Consider the following 24,403-nt stretch of genomic DNA (forward strand, 5'->3'; position numbering starts at 1 on the left):
TACTCGCCTATGTCACAAAAACTTAATTGTTTAGACGTGCTGTTTATTCTTTGCTTCCCCTTCAATCAAAGTGTTACATTCCAGGCTGGCCTGGTAAGCAACCTAGAGTAGTAACAATTCCCTGATTCACTTGAAAAGTTTATGATATTATATTAGCTAAGACTTTGAAGGTTTGGTTTAAGGTTAGTCTTTTCATCAACAGTGAGGAATAATTATTCATTTAAGTTAAAAGCTTGTATTTAGTTTTTTTTAAAATAAAAGAGTTTTTAAGCAGTATTTCTTTTTATCCTTAGTCACAAAAAATTACATGGTGGATTACAACTTGCATACCAGTACAGTTACAGACAATTTCGTTTCACACTGATTCTGTCGCTTGATAAAAAAAAATTAACCGACAGCTTTCACATAAAATTTTAAGTGAGTACGTTAATTAGGGACTATATCCCAAGGGGTGATATGATCACCCTAGGCCGAACCCGAAGCCTGGGGTCCATTTTCTAGTTATTTTAGTCCTAAAAGGGTATAAAAAAAAGGTTAAAATTTAACCTTGCCCTGACCAACAGGCATTAAATTCACCATCTTACCATTCTATAGTATCTGTGGTGAGTTACCAAAGAGGCCACCGTAAGCGATGACAGTCGAATGACAACTAGTTGTACAACAAAGTTGCCTTCCCTTACGAAGGTGAAAACAAAGGGAGGCAACCCCGTGGGTCATCCAGCCAATCACAATACAGAACCAGGTACATGACCATATAGGGAAAATGTGCTGCTAAAATTTCTTCTCTAAAAGTTTGGACAGGCACATCAGACCACCTGATTGGCTGGTGATAAAGCGCCCATCGAACCTTCTGGTCCATTGCTGCGGAATCATGCGCCTCGTGCTGGGTTTTTCTAACAACGCACAAATTTGAGGCATAAAAATAACTTACTTGCGACAGTGTGTCATGCCGCTGGTCCTTCTTTCTTTTTGCTTCTAAAATGTTAAGCCTCACAAACCACAAGATATTTGAATATGTATAAACTTATTTACTTCACATAATTTAAACTGAGCAAGTAAATACAGAGAAAAAAAATAATTTAAAAAATACATTCAAATTTATGCAAGACCTAACCAAAATTAATAATTATTAATTAAGATTTTTTTTTAGCATGAACAACTTACCTTAAATGCCTATGCATAATAAGTGAAAAATAACCAAAAAATTATGAAATCTTAAGAAAACATAAGCAACATAACACATTCTTAGTGTTTTTTTTTTGTAGGGGGGCAGGAATCATGCAATGCTACAAAAGTAACTATTTAGCTTCCCCAGCTGTTAAAGGAAACCACTTTTATTTTTTTTAAATTGGAACTAAGCTGTCATTATATCTGGTATTCATCACCTAAAAAGCTTCTATCAGTAGGATAAAGCAACAATAGCTTAGTTGGTCGACAGCCATTCAAATAACTATCTGAAGACCGTAATAAATATTTTGAAGCTATACAGTTAGTAAATTTTATTCAGAATTATATTCAACGGCGGTAATACAAGCCCCTTAATGTTCTAAATGTTTTTCAAGTTCTAAATAATTTATAATTATTTTTTTATTAAGTATTGAGATTTCAAAATAACATGGTACCTTTGCATGTTGATGATGAGTTTCCGAACTACTTCTTGCAGATGCCATCACAGCATCCCCTTCATAGTCAACAGCACGGCTATCAGGCCCAGCAACTGGACCAGGATTAGCCACTGCTTTCTCTTGCACCGGATCTGCACCTGCCATTGAAACTGCACGCCGCTGATTTGAAAGTTTTTTTGGTGATCCTGCAAATATAAATTTTTATCAGCCCTGTACTTTGTCTTAAAATATATCAGAGAAAATTTTGGTATGAATTATTATTTCCAAATTGTTACTATTAATAACTTAAATATCTACAATTTTGCTGCACATAACTTAGACACCAAACATTATTTACAACTGACTTCACACGCACACACCAAGTCAGACAAAAACTTCAATTTTGCTCATCTCAGTTTATCACATCCAATTTCAAAGACCATAAATTATATATATTTATACTAGATGTGGGATATTAAATACAAAGTCAACGTCAATGAATGAAGTTTTGTTTACTAAGGTTTCTGTAAATAAAAAATTGCGGGGTCATCGAAATGTTTCAAAATGTATAGTTATACATAGTTGTAGACAATGTACAAGTGTCACAAGGAAAAACGGAAAGTTGGTGGTCTAAAGGTGCATTTTGAATCACAGCGCTTCGCAATAAAGTTTGTTCAGTAGAACGAACGAGAATATTCCTGCCATTTTGCGCACAATTCTGAGGGAGTGATGTCAGAGGATGCAAACAGTATATAAGGGTGAGCAATTCGCGATTATAAGTGCTGTGCCGTTAATTAGTAAATTCGACACGATATATTTTAAACTTTTATTATGATTTTAAATTTTTTTGTGTGGAAATTTTATTTGCTCTACTATAGTGTAATTTTAATTTGTTAGTCTGGTGTACTCCTCTGAGTTAAACTTTGTCTCAGTGCTCTGAAGCCCCTTTCCCATCGGCGTATCGGATATTTTGCTGGCCTAATCCCTGACTGGCTGACAGCTTACCGTTTCCCCCGCCTTCAGTCACGCCTCAAGCCTGTAATATCATTTCTCTTCGTGACCCTAACTGCATAGAGCAGCTTCTGGGCTGCAAGCCGCTACTTCTCAGAGAGCTGCTGAGAGAAGTAAGTCTGGTCACGAATACGTATTAGGTTCTCTCCTCGAAAAGCACGTCATGGACGCTTGTTCTCAGCGTCGATGCACTTTCCCCTCCCCCCTCTCTTTCGGTTCTAAGAATTCGCTTAAGGCCAATGACAGGTCAGAAACCCCAGCAGACAGCGACCGTCTCCCAGGATGCCTTGCATAAAAAAATGTGTGTGCCAGGATGGACCACCCCGCGACACCTAGCGGCAAACTCGCTAACCACCCAGCCAACTTGCCCTGTAGGCCGCCAGAGTGTAGCACTAGACTGCGCCCTTTAACCCTTGGTTTAAGCAGACGGCTTGGGGGAGTCGATTCCTTTTTTATTTCAGACAGCCCTCAACAGGTAGCGCTAAAGTCGACGCAATGCTACCAGCTTCGAGACTTCAATCAGAGTTCTTTTTTTATGGCCCTCACTCGGGGAACTTCGGGACCTTTCGGTCCGGACTCCCAGTCCTCCCCTCCACTTTTGATTCAAGTTTTACTTTTAATTACGAGACGCGTTTCTCCGCGGGACACTTCAAGTAGTTTAGTCCGTCTGCAATGTAATGGTTATTTTTTTTTAGCTTTTAATTTTTTTTGAAATGAAGAAATCATCCGCGTCCTGCCGCGCAATTCGCGAGCTCCAGACCCTGGCTAACTCCACGACTACAGCGTGCTGGGCAACTCCCCTGTTTTGACAGGGTCGATGACGGGGAGAGATTGATTGCTCCCATCTCGTGGCCCCACCCCCCCCCCCCCCTTCTGTTCCGTGGGTCACATTAGAAGAAACGTTTCGACTACCCGACGTGATCGTTTGAAGACCCCGGGTGGTAATGTAAATTCAACATTTCCCCTTCACCTAGCTACGAACTATCTTAAGCGGATGACCAACCCACCAGCGACCAGTGTTTTTCTCAAGAAAATGTAGAACGAATAGAACTAATTATCAATGTAATCATCGGATCCTTCCAATTTTGAGTGTGAAACTCATAATGCAAATGTTTATACTTCAAACTAAGAATGTAAATTGTTTCAAATAATCGCGGGCTAGCCCATTTTCGTTTCTCTTTTTGTTAATCTTTGAAACTTGTTAAAACCTCTTGTGTGTAAAATAATGGAAACAAAATACTTCATCAGGGCAAAAAAAAAAAAAAAAAAAAAACTATAGATCAAGTGAATCGTGTAGTTTTTATTTATTGATTTTAACGATCCACCCACTTCCTCCTTGCTTGTTACAGGAAGTTCCTAAATTTTGTTTGTTTCCCACCTCGTGTCGCCTCTGGTAATTCAATTTATTTAACTTCTTTTATCCAGCAAGTTTCCAAGGCTCCTTTTAAAATAATTCAATTTTGAGGCACGAGGGGTGTTACAACTTGGTAGCAGAGCGTGGTTTCCTTGGTCTATAGGCATACCTGAATAATATAAGCATATCTAAAATAAAAATAAAAGTACAAAAAATTTTTTTTTTTAAATTAATTTTTGATAATAGCAATTTTGTAATAATATTGTAAACTGATCGCTGGTACACCCCGTAGTTATATTGAGTTAAAAAAAAAATTTAAAATTTATCTTGAGTTAAATTTCCGTGTGGACTTAGGCTAGCACGTAGCGTGCGAGACGTCCCCAAGCGGTCCCCAGCTGTCCCGACAGCGGCGCAGTTATCAGACGTGACACACACAAGGTTACAGGCACCCCCCCTGCCCCCTTTCACCCCGCCCGACGGTCGGTGCCATCTTATCGCGTACGTGCTTGCGCGACCGTGCGGACTCTCCCCCCCCCCCCCTCCTAAACATGCCCCAGAGGTCTCTCACCTCTGCGGGACGTAACCAGACGTACCAACTCATTCGTCTGCCGGCAGCTATAGTTAACTTTTTGTATTCTGGGCACATACTTCCGACCCGTCGGAGCAACTACGATATTATTAAGCTAAGTTAAATTAAGAGTGTATTGTGTAGAATTTAAGGTACTGTTTCAACCATAGTTTTAAGTTTTTGTTGGTTGACCAATCAACGTAAATTTTGTGTATATGTTTTGCTGTCCTCGTAAGACTGGACCAAGCTCCACCTACGAAAGGGACACAATGCTCACGCCGGAGTATCTCCTCCGTGACGAGCTGGAGTACGAACTCCGATTTCGAGGTTTGTCAATCCTCGGTGACGTGGCCACGCTCCGGAAAAGATTCCGAGCTGCGTGTGCCGACGAAATTCAACCACAAGTCACTAATCTCGCTGACTTGGACTCTTTGGAGGAATTTAACTGTGTTTGTAATAAATTTCAGGAACTCCACAGTTACACTAATTCTATACGAGACGAGACAAATAAAAACAACATCTTACGTGCGCTAACTCGCTTGAGTCATATTGGCACGAGATTTACCAACCTCACACTAGTAGCCACTAAGAAATTAAATGGGATCTACCAAAGGGAGATCGAGAAATGTAGGCAACAGATTCCTGGTCTAAATTTCCAATTGCGGAGCAAACTAGCCGCAATCGACCAAAGAACACTTGAACCCGTAGAGGCAGTGGCAGGAGGAGTAACTTACAGTCAAGTACAGGAACCCCCAAAACAAATGCACACTGGAGGCAGCCCAGTCCCTACCCCACCTCCTTTACCCTCCCCACCACCCTCACCCCCCGTGACATCACGTCGCCGGGCATTGACTTCGACATTCACACCATCTCATTTTCCATCTGCGACTGTCATGGCGACTGGTACTCACCCGAGCACCAATGTCACCTTCGCCTATCCTACGCATTCGCTCTCAGCTCATCCTGTTTACATGCCCCAACCCATATACCTACCCTCAACCTCACCTGCCATTTTCAACCCCTATCATGAATTCCGGTCAGCCTTCTCATCCCTCCATACCTCTCCGGAAGCCCTTCCCACCTCCTCGGCCAGTGGAAGGTCAGTTTCACCACTGATAGCCTTTCCTTCCACCCTGGCAGCTACGCTACCACAACCAGCCCCTGTGCACCCTGGTAGCAGGATAGAATCACAACTTCCCTACCCCAGCCCCGCCACCACATACCTGCCATTGGGCCTGCAGGTATACCAACTTCAAAACCAAACTCAACCTCCACCAGTCACACCTCAAGCCTCTAATCTAGCACCGAACCCAGTACCTGTGGTTCCTACCTTCAATCAGACAACTGGAGGTAGTTTTTACGCTAAGATACCAAATCCCGTTGAAAGACTGCTGGCTAATTTTAAGGAAACCACAGGATTGGAGCCCAGGAGCCTAATCGACTTCCTAAAGAACTTGTTCAAAATCAAACAAAAGGCAAACCTTCCAGACAGGGAACTCCTAGAAGTTATTTTCCCCTTTACACAACCACCCTTGAGCGAGCGAGTGACGCTCGCCATTGAGCAAAATTATTCTTTTGATCAATTTCACGAAGATATACTAAATTATTTTATTCCAGCCCGTTTGATGACCAACATCAGGTTGGAATGGTACAACAGGCTACAACAAAGAAATTAAGCCTTACCTAATTACATAGCAGACATCAAACTAGCCGCTCAAATTCTTCGGTTGCGAGTGTCTGAGAGTGAGATAGTCTCTAACATACTTGATGGAATTAACCCTCAAGAAAGATCGCGGGCAGTTTTTCAGGCCCGACCACAAAATTTTGCCGAGCTTGATCGCTTGTGCATCTCCAACACAAATGTAGAATATGCAGACCACCAGCGAAATCGAGAAGCTAATGTCTACGCCCACAACAATACCAGAATAACAGAAAATAAACAGCAGTATTATAACAAAAATTCGCAACACAAAAACAGCAATGAACAAGTCGCTAAGCCTCAAAATAAAGATGAACGGATACCTGTCTGCAGGTACTGCAAAAAACCCGGGCACTACATTGAACAGTGTCGCGCAAAAAACTATCACCCAAACTATCAAAATTCTCAGAATCCAAAAAACGTGTAAACCGCTGACCAGAAAAAATTTTTTCTGAGCCAGCCACCCAAACAACCATTAGGAATTTTTCCCTTCACCAAGGCCCTAATAAAAATTACGAACAAAAAGTGCAACAAAACACAGCTTCCCCACACAGAGGAAAAAACAAAGGAAGAAAACTGAAACAAAGACGAGCTAAGAAAAACAAAGCCCGCCAAGACAAGCAAACGGAAAACTGTAACACGTTTAGGCCTATGTGCAGACAATGTAATTGTCCGCGAACCACGGACAAAAGAACATGTCATAATATTCTAGCTAATATACCCACAGTTTTGCCCTACGTCAACACAATAATTGGAAAACAAGAAGTTCCAGGCCTAATAGATACTGGATCCGTGCGATCATTCGTGTCAGGCCAGCTATTCAGGAAATTACAACAAGACCGTTTGACTCAAAAGGTAGAGCCAATAAAAATAAAGTGTTTTACAGCTGCTGAACAGCCTTTGAAGGTAAACTGTATTGTTTTTGTTAAAGTAAAAATCGATTTGTTTTCTTGGTCTTTCCCATTCTTAGTAGCAGATGATTTGGCCACAGATTTAATTTTTGGTTCCGATTTTATTGCAAAAACAGGCATGATAATTGATTTGAAAGCACGAAGAGTTCACTTTAAATTTAACAACCAAGTTTTTGTTTCTTTTGTGTCACCTGACGCAAAATGTCAGAGCAAAGTAAATGCCATTCACACAGAGGCTAAAGGTGATAATAACATTTCACTAACCCATCTTAACTTTGAACAGAAACAAGAAATAGAGAAGTTATGCAGTAAATTTCCCGACGTTTTGAGTGAAAAATTAGGGCGCACCCATCTCACCCAATATGAAATTAAGCTTTTGGACAAAACCCCAGTTAGGTGTCACCCTTACCAATTATTAGGACCTAAAATGCAGATAATGCGGGATCACATACAAAATTTATTGGACAAAGATGTTATCGAACCTTCCACTTCCAGTTTCGCCTCCCCGGCATTTTTAGTACCCAAGGACCAAGGCCAAGGTCACCGCATGGTGGTCGATTTCCGCCGCATAAATCGGCAAATTGAAGTAGAGATGACGCCATTACCAGATCTAAATTCAGCATGTCACTGGTTCAGTAAAGCCAAATTTTTCAGTGTGTTTGACCTTAATTCGGCTTACCACCAAATACCACTAACACCAGAGTCAAAACACGTCACAAGTTTCTGCGTTCCGTGGAATCTGTATCAATACAAGGTAGTACCCTTTGGCCTAGCCACAGGCGCCCAAGTGTTAACACGCCTTCTAGACCAAATTTTCGGCGACCTGAAATTCAAATTTGTTTTTAATTATCTTGATGATGTCGTTTATTCAGAATCTTTTGAAGAGCATATGGCTCATTTGCAAGAAGTCCTTAAGCGACTACGTAAATCCGGCCTCACTGTTAATACAAAGAAGGTGAAATTTGCAGTGCAGGAAATTTCTTTCCTCGGACACCTGATTTCAAGTCGAGGAGTGACCATTGACCCTAATCACACACAAGCGATAAAGGATTTCCAACCCCCTAAAGATGCTAAGGGCATTTCCAGGTTTATTGGCATGGCAAACTTTTACGCCAAATTCATACCTAATTTTGCTGAGCATGCAGCACCACTGAATGCTCTACGTAAAAAAAATTCCGTTTTCAATTGGGGTCCAGAACAGGACAAAGCTTTTAATTTCCTAAAACATGCAATAGCTAGCCCTCCAGTACTTAGAATGGCTGATTTAAGTAAACCTTTTATTTTGCAAACCGATGCATCCAGTGTGGCCATTGGGGCCGTGTTGTCACAAGAATTCGATGGCTGCAGGCAACCTATAGCTTTCGCCTCCCGCACCCTAACACACCAGGAGAGGAAAGCCTCCTCGGTATACGAACTTGAGTGCCTTGCCGTAGTTTTCGGCATAGATAAGTTCCGGCCCTATTTGGAACACAAAGAATTCCTACTAGAAACCGACAACCAGGCCCTTGCTTGGCTTCTAGCCCATCCGAAGCAACTAGGCAAATTAGGTCGGTGGATTGTAAAAATTGCTTCTCTCAAATTCAGCATCCAACATATTCGTGGTTCACAAAACATCGTGGCAGACACCCTTTCTCGAATGTTCGAGAATCCTTCCAACTCCGAGATTCAGGAAAACAATCCTATGGCCTGCCACGCATTGCTCACAGATTTTCCGCTAGCCTTTTCGGATTTACGATCCCACCAAAATTCGGACCCGCAACTGTCTGACATAATTGCGCAAATAAACTCAGGTTCACCCCCAAAATACCACAAACTATCTAAGGGAATTCTTTATCGAAGAACTCAGCAATGTAAGAATTTTAAAATAGCCTTACCCCAAAATCTCAGGGACATGATTTTTCAATATTATCACTCATCACCTTTAGGCGCACATTTAGGCATTTTCAAAACTATTGAAAACATCCGCAAGCATTTCATCTGGGACGGAATGCATAAAGACATAACCCAGAGGGTCAAATTATGCAAGTTGTGCAATTTGAGCAAACCTGCCCAGAAAACACAATTCGGATTTTTGAGTTCCGATGTGGCCGAAAGGCCCATGCAAAAACTTTTCATAGATTTTGTGGGACCCTTCCCAAGGTCAAAAGATGGAAATTCAATGCTTCTAGTATGCGTGGATGCATTCTCAAAATTTGTGTGGCTAATCCCTGTTAGAAGAGCCACGGCCGAAATCACCATTCGAGCCCTCCAAAATTATATTTTCAAAATATCCGGGGTACCTTCCATTATTGTTTCAGATAATGCCACAAACTTTAAATCGACTCAGTTCAAAAACATGTGTTTTTCACACGGGATTCAGCACGTGACCACGACTCCCTACTACCCCCAGCCTTCGCATGCGGAGCGTTTCAACCGAAACCTCCGGTCTGCCTTAATAGCATTCCATGCGAACTCGCAGGATAGGTGGGATTCCAATCTCGTGTGGTTGCAAATGGCTTTCAATTCCGCCAGACATGAAAGTCACAAAACAACACCGTTTGAACTCATGTTTACATACCAGCCCAACACCCCACTCTCTAATCAATGGACGTTAAAAGAGTTACTGCCAGACGACCCCAGGAACATTAAGGAAGTCTGGAGTAGAGCACGTAAAAACCTGAACTTGGCCCACGAGGCAAGCAGGCAAAAATATAACAAACAACGCTATCCCAATCCCTACAGAGTAGGAGATTTAGTGTTGTGCAGAGCACACACACTCAGCAAGGCGATCGACAAGAGGTCAGCCAAGCTTTCATATCGTTGGAATGGCCCCTGGCAGATCCAGCGATACCTCACGCCAGTCACGGTCGCGTTAGCCGACCCCAGCTCCGGCGAATATCGCGCGCGCGCACACATTTCTCAGTTGAAGAAAGTACACCCCAACCTAAAATGAGGGCACTCTTCACTGTGTTTCTTTATACAAGGAACAGCGTTCCTACTACGGCATGCCATACTCAACCAACGTGTTGATATAAAAAACCTAGGTCATAATTATAAGTAATATAAAAATCCATGGTACTAGTTTATAAGATATTTAAGTTAAGAAGTGTTACTCTAAGTTGTCTAGTTTAAAGGGGCGCCCCTAATTCAATAAGTTATCTGTAAGATTTAGCTTTTAGTTAAACACGTAAGAATTGTTAGCCATTGTAAGTAGTTTACTACAGTAGATCCTGGTACAGGGTAAGTTTCTGGAACCCAGGTTTTTGGTGGCCCAAGTGGGCCACCCTGACTCCGTCTTTCAGGGGGGAAGTATGTGCCGTTAATTAGTAAATTCGACACGATATATTTTAAACTTTTATTATGATTTTAAATTTTTTTTGTGTGGAAATTTTATTTGTTCTACTATAGTGTAATTTTAATTTGTTAGTCTGGTGTACTCCTCTGAGTTAAACTTTGTCTCAGTGCTCTGATGCCCCTTTCCCATCGGCGTATCGGATATTTTGCTGGCCTAATCCCTGACTGGCTGACAGATTACCGTTTCCCCCGCCTTCAGTCACGCCTCAAGCCTGTAATATCATTTCTCTTCGTGACCCTAACTGCATAGAGCAGCTTCTGGGCTGCAAGCCGCTACTTCTCAGAGAGCTGCTGAGAGAAGTAAGTCTGGTCACGAATACGTATTAGGTTCTCTCCTCGAAAAGCACGTCATGGACGCTTGTTCTCAGCGTCGATGCACTTTCCCCTCCCCCCTCTCTTTCGGTTCTAAGAATTCGCCTAAGGCCAATGACAGGTCAGAAACCCCAGCAGACAGCGACCGTCTCCCAGGATGCCTTGCATAAAAAAATGTGTGTGCCAGGATGGACCACCCCGCGACACCTAGCGGCAAACTCGCTAACCACCCAGCCAACTTGCCCTGTAGGCCGCCAGAGTGTAGCACTAGACTGCGCCCTTTAACCCTTGGTTTAAGCAGACGGCTTGGGGGAGTCGATTCCTTTTTTATTTCAGACAGCCCTCAACAGGTAGCGCTAAAGTCGACGCAATGCTACCAGCTTCGAGACTTCAATCAGAGTTCTTTTTTATGGCCCTCACTCGGGGAACTTCGGGACCTTTCGGTCCGGACTCCCAGTCCTCCCCTCCACTTTTGATTCTAGTTTTACTTTTAATTACGAGACGCGTTTCTCCGCGGGACACTTCGCGCCGCGACTGCAGACGGACCGTTTGATTATCGGCGAGTCGACGAGACTTTGCAAAACTTCCATCCGGCCGCAACCGACTATGTAGTCGCCTAATTGAGGGATGCTATCCCTATAATGTTTTTCAAGTAGTTTAGTCCGTCTGCAATGTAATAGTTATTTTTTTTTTAGCTTTTAATTTTTTTTGAAATGAAGAAATCATCCGCGTCCTGCCGCGCAATTCGCGAGCTCCAGACCCTGGCTGACTCCACGACTACAGCGTGCTGGGCAACTCCCCTGTTTTGACAGGGTCGATGACGGGGAGAGATTGATTGCTCCCATCTCGTGGCCCCCCCCCCCCCCTTCTGTTCCGTGGGTCACATTAGAAGAAACGTTTCGACTACCAGACGTGATCGTTTGAAGACCCCGGGTGGTAATGTAAATTCAACATTTCCCCTTCACCTAGCTACGAACTATCTTAAGCGGATGACCAACCCACCAGCGACCAGTGTTTTTCTCAAGAAAATGTAGAACGAATAGAACTAATTATCAATGTAATCATCGGATCCTTCCAATTTTGAGTGTGAAACTCATAATGCAAATGTTTATACTTCAAACTAAGAATGTTAATTGTTTCAAATAATCGCGGGCTAGCCCATTTTCGTTTCTCTTTTTGTTAATCTTTGAAACTTGTTAAAACCTCTTGTGTGTAAAATAATGGAAACAAAATACTTCATCAGGGCAAAAAAAAATAAACTATAGATCAAGTGAATCGTGTAGTTTTTATTTATTGATTTTAACGATCCACCCACTTCCTCCTTGCTTGTTACAGGAAGTTCCTAAATTTTGTTTGTTCCCCACCTCGTGTCGCCTCTGGTAATTCAATTTATTTAACTTCTTTTATCCAGCAAGTTTCCAAGGCTCCTTTTAAAATAATTCAATTTTGAGGCACGAGGGGTGTTACAGTGCTAAGCGGAAGCATGGCAAGGGGACAAGCTACGAATCTTGCGATATGCAATCATATCATACAGCACCAAAATAGTACTTCGCAGAGCCAAATTGGCCGATCGTTCAACTTGATACAATCCACAGTGTTTAGTATTATAAAACGTTTCACTACAACTGGAAATAGCTGTCCGGGAAAGGCTTCTGGTCTGAAGCATTGATGGATTGGGAAGTACGCCTATTTTGTCTATTTATTCGTAACAATAGGCACTTGGCAGTCACAGACCTAATTATATGGGCAAGACAAATTCCAAAACATCTACGCGTCAATATATCAAAAGGTGTGGCTAAGCATCCTACAGAGTGATACGTACGTCCTTTCTCACTTCCACAAATAAATGTTGGTGTGTTTGTGTGGGTCAAATCTCATCTCAGCTGAACTCCATCTCAGGGGAACAAGGTACTGAGGGACAGATGAATCCATTTTTCAAGTTTCATATGGAAATATTGGTCGAAAAGTTATTAGGAAGACAGATGAACCAAACTATCCATTCTGTTACAAGCACATGGTTCTTAAATCAAGATCTGTGATGGTGTGGAGTTGCATGGCAGCAAATGGGGTTGGCAATTTCCATTTTTGTATGGGTACGATAAAGGCTCAAGACTTTATACGTGTTTTTGATGTGAATCTACGCCTATCAGTGAAGCGATTGTTTGGCAGAAAAGATATATTTTCCAACACAATAATGCATGGCCACATATGGTGAAGATAACACAAACATGGTTATGTACGAAAAAGTCCCTGTTTTAGAATGGCCAGCAGCAAGTCTGGATCTATCTCATATAGAGAATATTTGGAAAATTCTTAAGAGAAAGATGGTCCAACATCGTCCCTGTAATTGTATATTGCGGGGACGATGCTGGACCATCTTTCTCTTAAGAATTATCTGCAGCAGAAATAGGGAAAAAATCCTACAGATACATAAATAACATGTTTCTTATGCACTTACGTTTTATTGTTTTTCTCAATTCCCCCATTTCAAGCTATTTCTTACGTGAACAAACTTTACTGACTTTGACTTTGTACTTACTACCTTCATATCAGTTAATCCTGATTAATTAAAAAAGTACCGACAATCAATCTATGACTATAATTTTTTTTAGTGCACCATTTTTTAAGGATGAATAAAGCTGTTGTAGTATGTTAAAATAGCTAGATTGAGATAATTAATTTTTTTTAAATTTCCACAAAATGTACATTCAAACAACTCACATCTCTTCTGATATCACCACATCTTCTGATGTTATTAGTAAAAGGCATTTGAATGTTTCACAATTACATCCTGATGTCTGACTGTGTGGTTGAGTTTAATTTTGAAAAAAACTTTCTCAGAATCGCTGGTTACAATAACGTAAATTTATCTCTTTGTTTCCTAGCATTATACAAAGTAGTTTCTCCAATGCCAAACTCTGGTCTGAAAGTAGCAAACCGTACACCCTTCTCGAACATTTTACAAATCTCAAGCATTTTTTCAAGCATAAGCACTAAATGCTTTTCTTTGGCATCAATGTTCCTACAGTGATAAAAAAATCACTCTCTGTGCTTATACACTGACACCTACTGTCTTGAAGGTGGTGGGATATAGGAGTGATGGGATGACTTACAATGCATTTGAATGATTGAAGTGGTTGGGATGACCAGGAAAGGTCACTAGCTAGCGTAGTAAAGATAAGCTTTGCGCTAGCCCCCGGCAAACATAAGGTTTGCGAATATCCTCAGGGTCATGATGTTGCCAGTGGCAGTGCCATAGTCAGCAAAGTGGTTGCTCGGTGAGAATACCTTGGGTGCAAGCCCCCAGAACACCACTAATAACAAATGTTAACACGAGATGGTCAATACCTACCACAAAAGTGATGGACTTCACAGTCTTAGACACACAACCGTCCCGATTGAGAGTTCTGCACACTCTCAAGCTGCACCCGAGATTACTGCTGGGGTTGGTTAAAGGTAGTAACCTTGCAGCTGCTCGACTGTTAATCGATTCCTTGTTTCGTCACGGCACGTATGACACTGATTGGGGCAACGGCCCATTATAACTGCCTTAACGGAACCTGAGGGGAAGCTGCGAGTTGGCTGCAACACCATTACCATGACGACAAACCTGCTATGACCTTGAAACACTCATTCGCTCTTGCTATTTTTTCTGCCTCTGCCAGCCAATCAGTTCAAACATGGGGCACAGAAAAACTTGACACGGTTCATCAAAACATACACTATGCAAATGACAAATAAAAACAGATTTCTTACCACTCTCAACAGAATTTTTTTGGTACTCTGATTTTTGGACTTTGGACTAACTACAGTTTACTGTATTTACAATCTTCTGTACCATCACAATGGCTCAAATTATTTCGCTAAACTGAGACCAGACAAAGGACTTTGGGAATGCGGTAAGACCTACTTTTATTTGGCATCTTTGTAGACTTAGATATAGAAGAGACAAAACTTTTAGGACTAGATCCACAAAAAAAAAAGAACTAGCTCATATATACATAGGATGACACCACTGAAAGAAAAAAATTACCTGAAAATCGAGGCGACCCATTCAAGTAGCTTGCTTCCAAACTATCCATAGTGATTTCTAAATGTGTTGCCAAATTGGCTAATGTAATTACTAATAACTTACTGAGAAAAACATAAAGAGAACCAAAAGTTAAAAAAATATTAAGTCAGGGCTTGAATTGCAATGCTTTATGTTGTAATTAACATGTTGTCTATTCTCACAATAGTTTATTGAACGTAACATAAGTTTAGCAAAAACATATAGGAGAAAATTTATAGTTGAGTGATTTCAGCCTAAAGTCTTTTGTACGAGATATATCACTTTCCAATTACAAAAACTTAATGCATGCACAAATTTTGATGCGTTTTTTGCCTAATTAATTCAGAGAGTATATTCCTTTACTTTAAAGCCTATTTTCTATGTTAAGTTCCAAGTGTTATGGTGTGAAATGAAGGTGTAAGAAAAATGGTTTGTGTATGTATATGAAGGAAAACATGCATTTAATATATAAGCCAGTTAATGGAACACTTAACAATACAAAAAAAAAATTGGTTCTTCTTCAAAATAGTTCAAATTCAACTAAGACTAGCAGCAAGTAACTCATAAGGCACTATCAACAAATAAAAATCAAGGAAACATTCCTAGCACTAGCATAGACCTTGGCACGATATGTATGTATAGTTAGGAGTTATATGATTGTGAATACCCGTGAAACCAACTTTCTTCACTGCACCTTTTTTTAGGGGTGGAGATTGTTACCAGTTGCCTGGTAACTTTTTCCCTAGGTTGGCAATCAGTATTTAAATACATTTTAGTAGCTGCTTTTAATTACTATTTAATAATTTAAGTAATGTTAATTTTTATTTCTGTTAATTTTATAGTTTGGTTAAAGTATTCTTCTTTGAAATTTTTGAATAATTTTATGTTATTTATCTCGTAATTTGCGCTTTCCCGAGGCACGCTTGCTAAATATTCCTGCTTCAGCTGTTTTCGGAACGAGCCGAGTGCGCCCGAAGACGGACGAGGAACAAACAAGCAGCGACAGTGTGTGCTAAGGTGTAATTTTGCCGGCTACGAGTGCAGAGGTCAGAGCTGCCTGCGGCGAACGACGACAGCGAAGAACTCGCAACACGAGTTACGAGGGATGCCTCTGGACACCTGCATCGTGGAGTAAATAAGGTTGACGATACACAAATAGATTTAAGTCGTTGGACACGGAAAATACGCAAGTTCGGAAGGGCGGATTTTAGTGTGCTGAAGCATGCTGTTGCTTCTAATGGGTCAATAACAAGATTTAACATGTGTAGATATTTCCCGAATTTTTTCTACGGATGTTTATATTGCTAGGGAACAATTATGAATAAGTTGTCTTGCAAACATAAAAAGTTTGAGCGATTATATTAAATTATGTTTTCTGCCTTTACAAACTGAGACAAAGTGGAAACAGTTAAATGGCCAGGCAGTGTAATTCGGGGTTAATGAAAATACTGTGTGCACAAACGGTAAATTTTAAGTCTACGAATTATGTGTAATTAAAGTCTAGGAAGGTGCGAGAAAAAGATAGTTGTCAAGCATGTTAATAAGTAGGTTGAACTTTCATGATTGACAGAAAAGGCCTTATGAACTTTGATGCAGGAGCACTCAATTAAAATTGTTTTATTTTAAATAATGTGTTAGATTACTATTTTTTTTAAACTATTTAGGCTGTTAATGAAATAAGAAGTTTTATTTTTACATCTCATATTTGTATTAACGTGTGCAATTCTGAGGAATGTATTTTAGTTACAATATTTTTATCATTATTTGTTATTATAAAATATATATAGTATATATGTTTTTTTTAATGGTGGTTATGAAGCATAAGGACTTTAGAAAATATTTAACAGGTGCATAATATGTCATTTTAAGTATCTTGCCAACAGCCATGGTCGGTTTCTTGATCGTAATTTAATAAACTGCAAAAATTATCTTAAAAGTGAAATGGTTTGTTTTCTTTTATTATCACTTCCCATTAGATGCTTTTCTATAAGTTTGATGATGATAACGCATTGGATGAATTTTTATAATCTCACATTTCATGCTCAAGGGGGTGGGGACTCAGGTTTTGAGGAAGCAAGTGTAGACAGCTTGTTTTGGGCAGCTGTGTGATTGGTAGAGTGCATGTGGGGAATTTTTGTCAACCTTGACTGTGGAAGTATGTCAAGGTCATGACAACCTTAACATACATTACCAATGTAAATATATTATGAATTTATGCTTTTATAGAGCAAAGTCTTACAACAAATATGGAGGGATGAAAAATATTTCATGTTAATACCTAACAGCTGTACATTGCTATCTTGCTGCTGTACTGCAGACAGTGTGGCATTGCAGTTTTTGTCAATGACTAGTTTATCACGCTCTCTGTTTGTTTCTGTGACCAAGGGTGACGTCAGTTCTTGGTGCAGGTTGTGCCGTCGCCTACGACACACATTTTCCAGCTGTGCCTCCAATTCTCGCCGGTTGTCTGGCTCAATGTTCTCTTGATTGTTGTCCAAGCTTGTCATCAAGTTGTCTTCCAGAAGGTTATCAGTTATGCGTGTTGCCCCCAGCACACCCGTAGCTGCTTGGCGACTTATAACAGCAGGAGTGGAGCTGATCATGGGTGGAACTGTGTTATCCGTTATGGTTGGCACCTTCTCCCAATCATAAGGATCAGATTCTTTTACACCACGCCGCTTCATACACCGTTCAAAAAGGCCAATTAGCATCTGGAAGAAAAAGTTATGGACAAAAATATTATATTGGATAGATTCAAAATAATTGTAACAGACTCGAAAAATTTTCAGAATTATTTTAAATTGTTTAAGTGATTTAACCAAATATGGTTCCTATCTTAAACAAAAAAACACACAACATAAAATATTTCTTTCTACAAAATGCCATATTTAATCAGTAATGAGCAACTTCACACTCCCGCAACCAGGAAATGGGCAAAAAATATACAAGTTATTTACAGAGTCTGGAATGCTGTGTAAACATTATTTGAGTGAGTTTTGTAGTTTAGTCTGCATTAAAAATGCCAAGTGTAAACCAGCTAGAAATAAATCTTAACTACTGAAAGAACAAAAAACCTATTTAGATAATCCCATAGAGTTGCCAGATTTTCAAATATTTGCAGTACTAACCAAAATTTAGAGAGGAAATACGTTTTTCTGCTATGTGGTCGTAATATAATCACAGAAATTGGTGATTTAATAACGTTCGCTAAATATTAAATTCAATTAAATTCTGACATAGACACTGCATAGAAGAAACCTAAACATTGTGATTTTATTTAAAGAGGCAAGAAATTGTGTAACAGACTGTAAATATTTTACACTACAAATTAATTTATCTGTACCTTGGAGGCATAAGACACTATAGGTGGTATTCCAAGACTTTCGGGTACGGTAGCGAATAAGCACTGCCTTGTTGGGGTATAAATGTAACCAAACTACCAAACTCATAGGCCATATTCCAAACGTGTCCAAACCTAATCCAAGTAAGGTCACAGATTGGCAACCATTTTAAAAAACAGTACCCTGCTTGAGACTGGAAATTGGTTCCAATGCATTTTAGCAGGCATTTCGCATACATCGATACAATTGTCAAGGCAAAAATCCTAGAGATAGCAGCACCATCGCACAAAAATAGAACCACATTTTTAATTTTCTCAAGTACTTTTTAAGTTACAATTTTTTTTGTTATGACTATTAAAGTGTACAAAATATATTTCACTATAGTTTCGCTACCATAGTTTCATTTGGCACAACTATACATTTGATATGCCCCCCCATGTTCAAGAAAGTGACTATATTCAAATTAATGATGCCAGACACGGGTGTCTGCCATCTGGACGAAATCACTGGAAAAGTAGCTTTGAGCATGTGCAAAAGTTTGGGCAGCAGATAGGTCATGGACAGGACACCAAAGTCTGCTCCCTAATTATAAGGGCCTGGCCATATCCTATCTAAGGGTTTGGGAGCAATTTTGTGGACTTGGAATATGGTTAGAGTATATGTGTAGCATTCAAGACCTAAACCGTTATTTTTGTGTAGCATTCAAGACCTAAGCCGTTATTTTTGTATCTTGGAATACCAGCCTATGTTACAAAAACTTAAATGTTTAGACGTGCTGTTTATTCTTTACAACCCAGCTTCTCCATTATTTACCTAGCTAATAAATTGTAATTGAAAGTACTTAGCATTTTGAACTCAAAGTTGGTTTTAGTTGAAACTTGATGGTTTTTATTCAAAGTATTTTATTCCCTTCCCTTGTTCCCTCCTCTCCTGACATCGTGCTTTGTCTGCCCCCCTCCCCAAATTTCCTCCCCAGTCACATCTGCGCATGTGTGGAGGGGAGGTCGTGTTGGTTTTTTTTTCTGCAGCTACTTCTACTCGCCGATGCAATAGACTAAGTTCGTTGCTTGATCTAGTGGGGGTGTTTTGTTAGGAACACCAAACCAGGCATGGCCTCAAGGTAGGTGGGTATGTATGTATGTTTGTTTTTTGATTGCATGTATGGTGGTAGCAAATTAAATTTACTTCCTCATGTTCTCTTTGTTCTAAATTATTTTTCGGCCACCACCTTTCTAATTTATGGTTCAGGGTTCGTATAGACGTTTTGTATGCGTTGTGGCACTGTACTTTTGACCCATTTGAACAACGAACACCCGAGAGGCCATGCTGGGTCAGGTGAGTATTATGTAAATTATTCTTTTATGATTCCTGCATTTTAAAACTGTACATGTACCTGTTTGTTGTTTATCAAGTCATTCCTTAAATTGAAATTGCTTCTAGTGCTTGCCCTATAATATTGCATAAATTTGAAGGTTAATACATGAGTGTAATGGGGCTATTGTGCAATGGTAACATATTCTAGTCAACAGCATATAAGGCACAGAAAAAGTGAATCACTAATGTTTGTATTAGTGTATACCCCTTTCATATTTATTTTCTTTGTGGGTACTTTAAGAGTATCCTAGAGTAATTGTTTAAGATTTTATCACTTAATCTTTGTATAATTGATTTGTTTCCTGCAATATTAATCATTGTAACCCATTGCCTATTTGTATCTCTAGTTACAGGATGCATCTTATGAAATGATGATTGGAATAAATTTACCCTTAGTGTTTGTGTTGAAACTTGTTTTAGCTTTCGTTCACCCATCATGCTCTCACAGGACCACACACTGTGTTCCCATAGTAGAATGGGATCTGCCTTTGTTCTACTTTTTTTTATTTGTGTGGTGATCGTTGACACACTATTGGGGATTGGTCCCCAATAAGCTGCACTGATGTCTAACTTATTTATTTTTAATAGAAATTGTGTTCTATGCCTCTTATTCAAAAATTAACTTAACACTGGTATTTGGACAAGTGTTGCATACCAATAGAAAGTATGTGATTTTATGATTGAAATCATAATAAAAAAAGATTTTAATAAAAAAAAGATTTTAACAAAAAATGGAAATTGTGTCTCCAAGGTACAGATATATAGTTTATATATGATCAAACTGTCTCCTTATAAAAATGATTGGATTTCATAAAAATTACATTACTTTTTGTTTGAATGAATTATTTTAATTATTACAAAAAAGTAATTTAACAAACTTGTCATTCACATACAACTGCCTGAGTTCAGCAGCCCTGCCCACAAAGATCTAGGCTTTTAAATAGTGTGTTAAGAGATTCTGATGGGCTAAACAAAGACAAGTGCATAAATTGTATCAGCGGCAACTTAAAGGCAGAATGCAGTGATTGGTAGAATCAGTAAAAAATTTGTAAAAGTCAATATTATAAACAACATGAAAATGGTTCTTACCGCATAATCTGGCTTGTCAGCATACTCTAAAGACTGGATGTGGTCGAGAAACTGTCTTAAATCAGATGGTAAATGTTTTAGCAGCAACCTATGGTCATACTTCTCCTTCATCAGTCCCACCTAAGTAAACAAATAAAATTTAAAATAAATAAGTTGATATAAACACAATAAATTTAAGACTTAATATAACACATAACAAAAGTAGATTTAAAATAAATTTGATAAATTGTCTTAAACATATTTTTATATTTAATAAAATTATTACATTTGTTTACAATAATATTTTATATTACAACTTACTTTCTTTTGTAACAGGACTATCAACAGTTATAAAATTTTATTAGATAGACACAACACACATACAATCATACAACATAATACACTATACAATAAACTGTAGTACTCTTGAGTCCAGTATTGTCAAAAAAGTATTAACAGTTAAATTTGAAATTATAACAGCTACTAACAAAAAGTGGATCTAAATATACTCTACATTCAAAAAGGAAAACTAAGTTAGAATGTATATAGCTTCTTTGGCCTATTATTTTAAGAAATTATATTGTATTTAGAGTCTATGATACCAAGATCGTTGATAGTAGGAGTATTGGAAATTTGTGTTTGGTCTAACTTATAACCATACCTACAAGGATGCAGTTTCCTTGTAAAAAATTTTTTATTTTTGAAGTGAGACTTCTTTCCAGAGGGAATAACAATTTTCGAGCGTTACGAAAATTCTGATCGCATGAGGGGAAATAACTAGGTATGTGGTGGGGGAACCAGGAGAGGAGGGGAATAGTAAGGCACGTGCTGCAGTGATAGGCGGAACACAGCGGTAAGGACCCGCCTGAGCTTGACGCCATCCCGACTTTAGGGAGTATTTGAGCAGAAGGCAACACAATGGGGTTTGAACTTATTGTTGTGCACCGTGCCACAGGCCATATTCGAGAGAAAACATTGTTCTTTAATGTATGTATTATTAATTTAATTACTTGTGTAAATCAGTAATGTTAAACAGTGTTATGTGAGTATTGTTTTAGCTGTGTAACTAAATATTTCTGTTGGTATAATGTTTTTCACACTTTAGTCTGACATGGATAATTATTTGTCACAAATTTTTATTTAACTAAATCACACACCATATTACAGTTATGAGCTCACGAGTGTGTAAATATGTTAATTTCAACTAAGAGGAGTAAATATTTCGCGAGCAGAGTGTAGTTGTGGGTCACTGTGGTTCAACAAAGTAGCATTGAGATAGGTCCTATTCGTATGCCATGTTGTCACTTTCACATGCCAGATACCTACCTCAGACTACACACATCCATTTGGACAATTAGTTAAGCTGCATAAACTACTTAATTATCGGCAAGCTTCAAGTCAAATAATTATTTAAAATTAAAGTTTGTTTTAAATGTATGCGAAAAAAGTTTTGCATATTTTTTTCAAAAAATCTATAATTTATTTATTTGTGTGGGCAAGAGTTATTTCATTTGAGATCATACCCGTCCTTGCTATTCTCAATTATTATCTCTTGTTCTATTAAAAAATATTATCAATTTATCTCTAACTAATAAACAAGAAGTTTCACTTATGTCGAGATTTTTTTAAAAAGGGCAACAATTTTTTTTATAACATTTATCAATATCAATATATATTTTGAGTAGGACACAATCGTGTATGGAAGTAATATTGATAGAAATTTTTAAGTCATCTATATACAAAAAGCAGAATGTGTTTTAGAACCCGAGTGATATTAATAAATATGTTGAAGTGTAGAGGTGATAACGTACCTACTTGAGCAACTCCAGAATGTGTGTATTTAGGCCTCTGCGAATACTTTTTTTTATTACAGCTCAAATTTATTCATTTTACAAATTAAGTTTAAAAATAGAGGGAAACAATGATGCCGGCAGTAGCACGAGATTTCAGTGGATGCAACGACTGGAGAGCCACAAAGTCGTGAAGCGCCCAATTGTGAGAGGAGCAACAGAGCCCACCCTATACTCACAGACGTCCGTAACAGGGATGATGGCGACGCAACCAGTGTTGACGATCCCGGATATGGATGTGACAGAAGATGGTAGAAAAGAGGACCAAGGGAAACTGACTGGCTTGATAAAGAGGAACGAGCATAGACCTTCCTCAGCTGAGGAAGAAAAAGATGCCGAATGGGGCAAAAAGTCCAAATGATGGAGCACAGGAGACTGACCAGATGGAAACAAGCATTAAAACCTGAGGTCGGCGAAAGACGAAGGAGACAGACTGGCAGCAGGCAAAGTGGGGGAAGAAGAAGGAGCCCCAACAGCAGCCACCAAAGCAGAGAAAGCAAGTCGCAAGACCAAATGCGCTCATTATCCACCCAAATAATAAAGAGAAATACTCCAACATCCTCAAACGGGTAAAACAAGACACGGCCGCCAGCGAGTCCCAGCAGTGCGTGGACAAAATCCGTAAGACAACCACGGGCGATAGGTTGATCATCCTCACCAAGGAGAACGCAGACAAGGTCCTCAGCCTGCATTAAACTTTTAGTAGTGATCATTATGACACCAGAAGAAGACCTCGAGATAAAAGATCTCGATGAGACCACAAAAAAGGATCATGTTATCCAAGCACTGCAGAAAGCATCTGGAGAGAACTCTGGGATCCCATCGGACACAGTCAATTCCCTACGCAAAGCACGTGGAGTAACCCAAACTGCCTTAGTGAAACTACTCATGGCTATCGCAAAGAATATCGTTGGAGACCATGGTCAAATCAAAATAGGCTGGGTCAACTACCGAATCAGAGGAGTGGAGAGGCCCTTGAAGGGCTTCAAGTGCTGGGACTTGGGGCATCTTGCCAACAGGTGCAAGAGCGCAGTTGATCGCTCTAAACTCTGCATCAAATGCAGAGAGGACGGTCACAAAGTTACTGACTGCTGTAGGGAGGCCACATGTGCTCTATGCAAGGACAACTATGCACACATTGCCAGCATCACAGATGTCCAGCATACCAGGAGCTGCGAAACAACAATGAGAGTACTACAACTTAACCTCAACCACAGTGAGGCTACACATGACCTGCTCATGCAGTCTGTGTGGGAGCTGGAGCTCAACCGCATCATGATCTCTGAGCCATACAGACATCTTAGCATACAACCCTGGGAGATGGATAACCACCACTAAGGCCATCATCTGGTCCTGTGGAAAGTACTCTTCCAAAGTGTTGTTAACAGTGCAGAGAATGGTTTTGTGAGAGCTAAACTGTAGGGAATTCATTTCTACAGCACTTATGCCCCACCCAGCCTGACCATAGGGAAATTTAGAGGCTTCCTGGACCGACTGATCAAGGATACGAAGCAATACTTTCCCGTGGCAATCGCCGGGGACTTTAACATCTGGGCAGTTGACTGGGCCAGCAAGGAGACGAACATGAGGGGCAAGCTTCACTGGGGGCTATGTCCTCAATGGATGTAGTCTTGCTGAACAGCGGTGAAAAACCAGCGTTTACAACAGGAGAGGCGAGTTCAATTGTGGACCTCACCTTTGTGAGCAACAACCTCACAAAGGGATATCGCTCCTTGGAGGTGACGGATATCTACACCGCCGGAGAGCTAGGGCAGCACCCAAGAAAAAAAACTAATGTTGTCAGCTGGAAGCCTTCAACCTCAGCTCATTCCAAGAGGCACTACATGGTCGCTGAACCAGTGGCAGAAATACGACAAAGAAAACACAGGAAGTCATGAGAAGAGTTGCCGAAGCCTGTGATGCAACT

At 39.7% G+C, this 24,403-nt stretch overlaps 1 protein-coding gene across 3 annotated transcripts in view; it reads right to left on the minus strand.

Annotated features, from left to right (window-relative positions):
- Positions 1-24,403, minus strand: part of LOC134529418 (tau-tubulin kinase homolog Asator) — a 219,619-nt gene that overhangs the window by 115,914 nt on the left and 79,302 nt on the right. For all 3 annotated transcript variants that reach the window (XM_063363469.1, XM_063363468.1, XM_063363470.1), the window contains 3 exons: positions 20,648-20,767; positions 17,122-17,554; positions 1,623-1,810 (listed from right to left, as the gene is read on the minus strand). In XM_063363469.1, coding sequence (XP_063219539.1) covers positions 1,623-1,810; positions 17,122-17,554; positions 20,648-20,767 — 741 coding nt within the window. The remainder of the gene's footprint in view (positions 1-1,622; positions 1,811-17,121; positions 17,555-20,647; positions 20,768-24,403) is intronic.

The sequence above is a fragment of the Bacillus rossius genome, chromosome 2 (genome assembly GCF_032445375.1).
Source record: "Bacillus rossius redtenbacheri isolate Brsri chromosome 2, Brsri_v3, whole genome shotgun sequence".
Lineage (NCBI taxonomy): Eukaryota > Metazoa > Arthropoda > Insecta > Phasmatodea > Bacillidae > Bacillus > Bacillus rossius.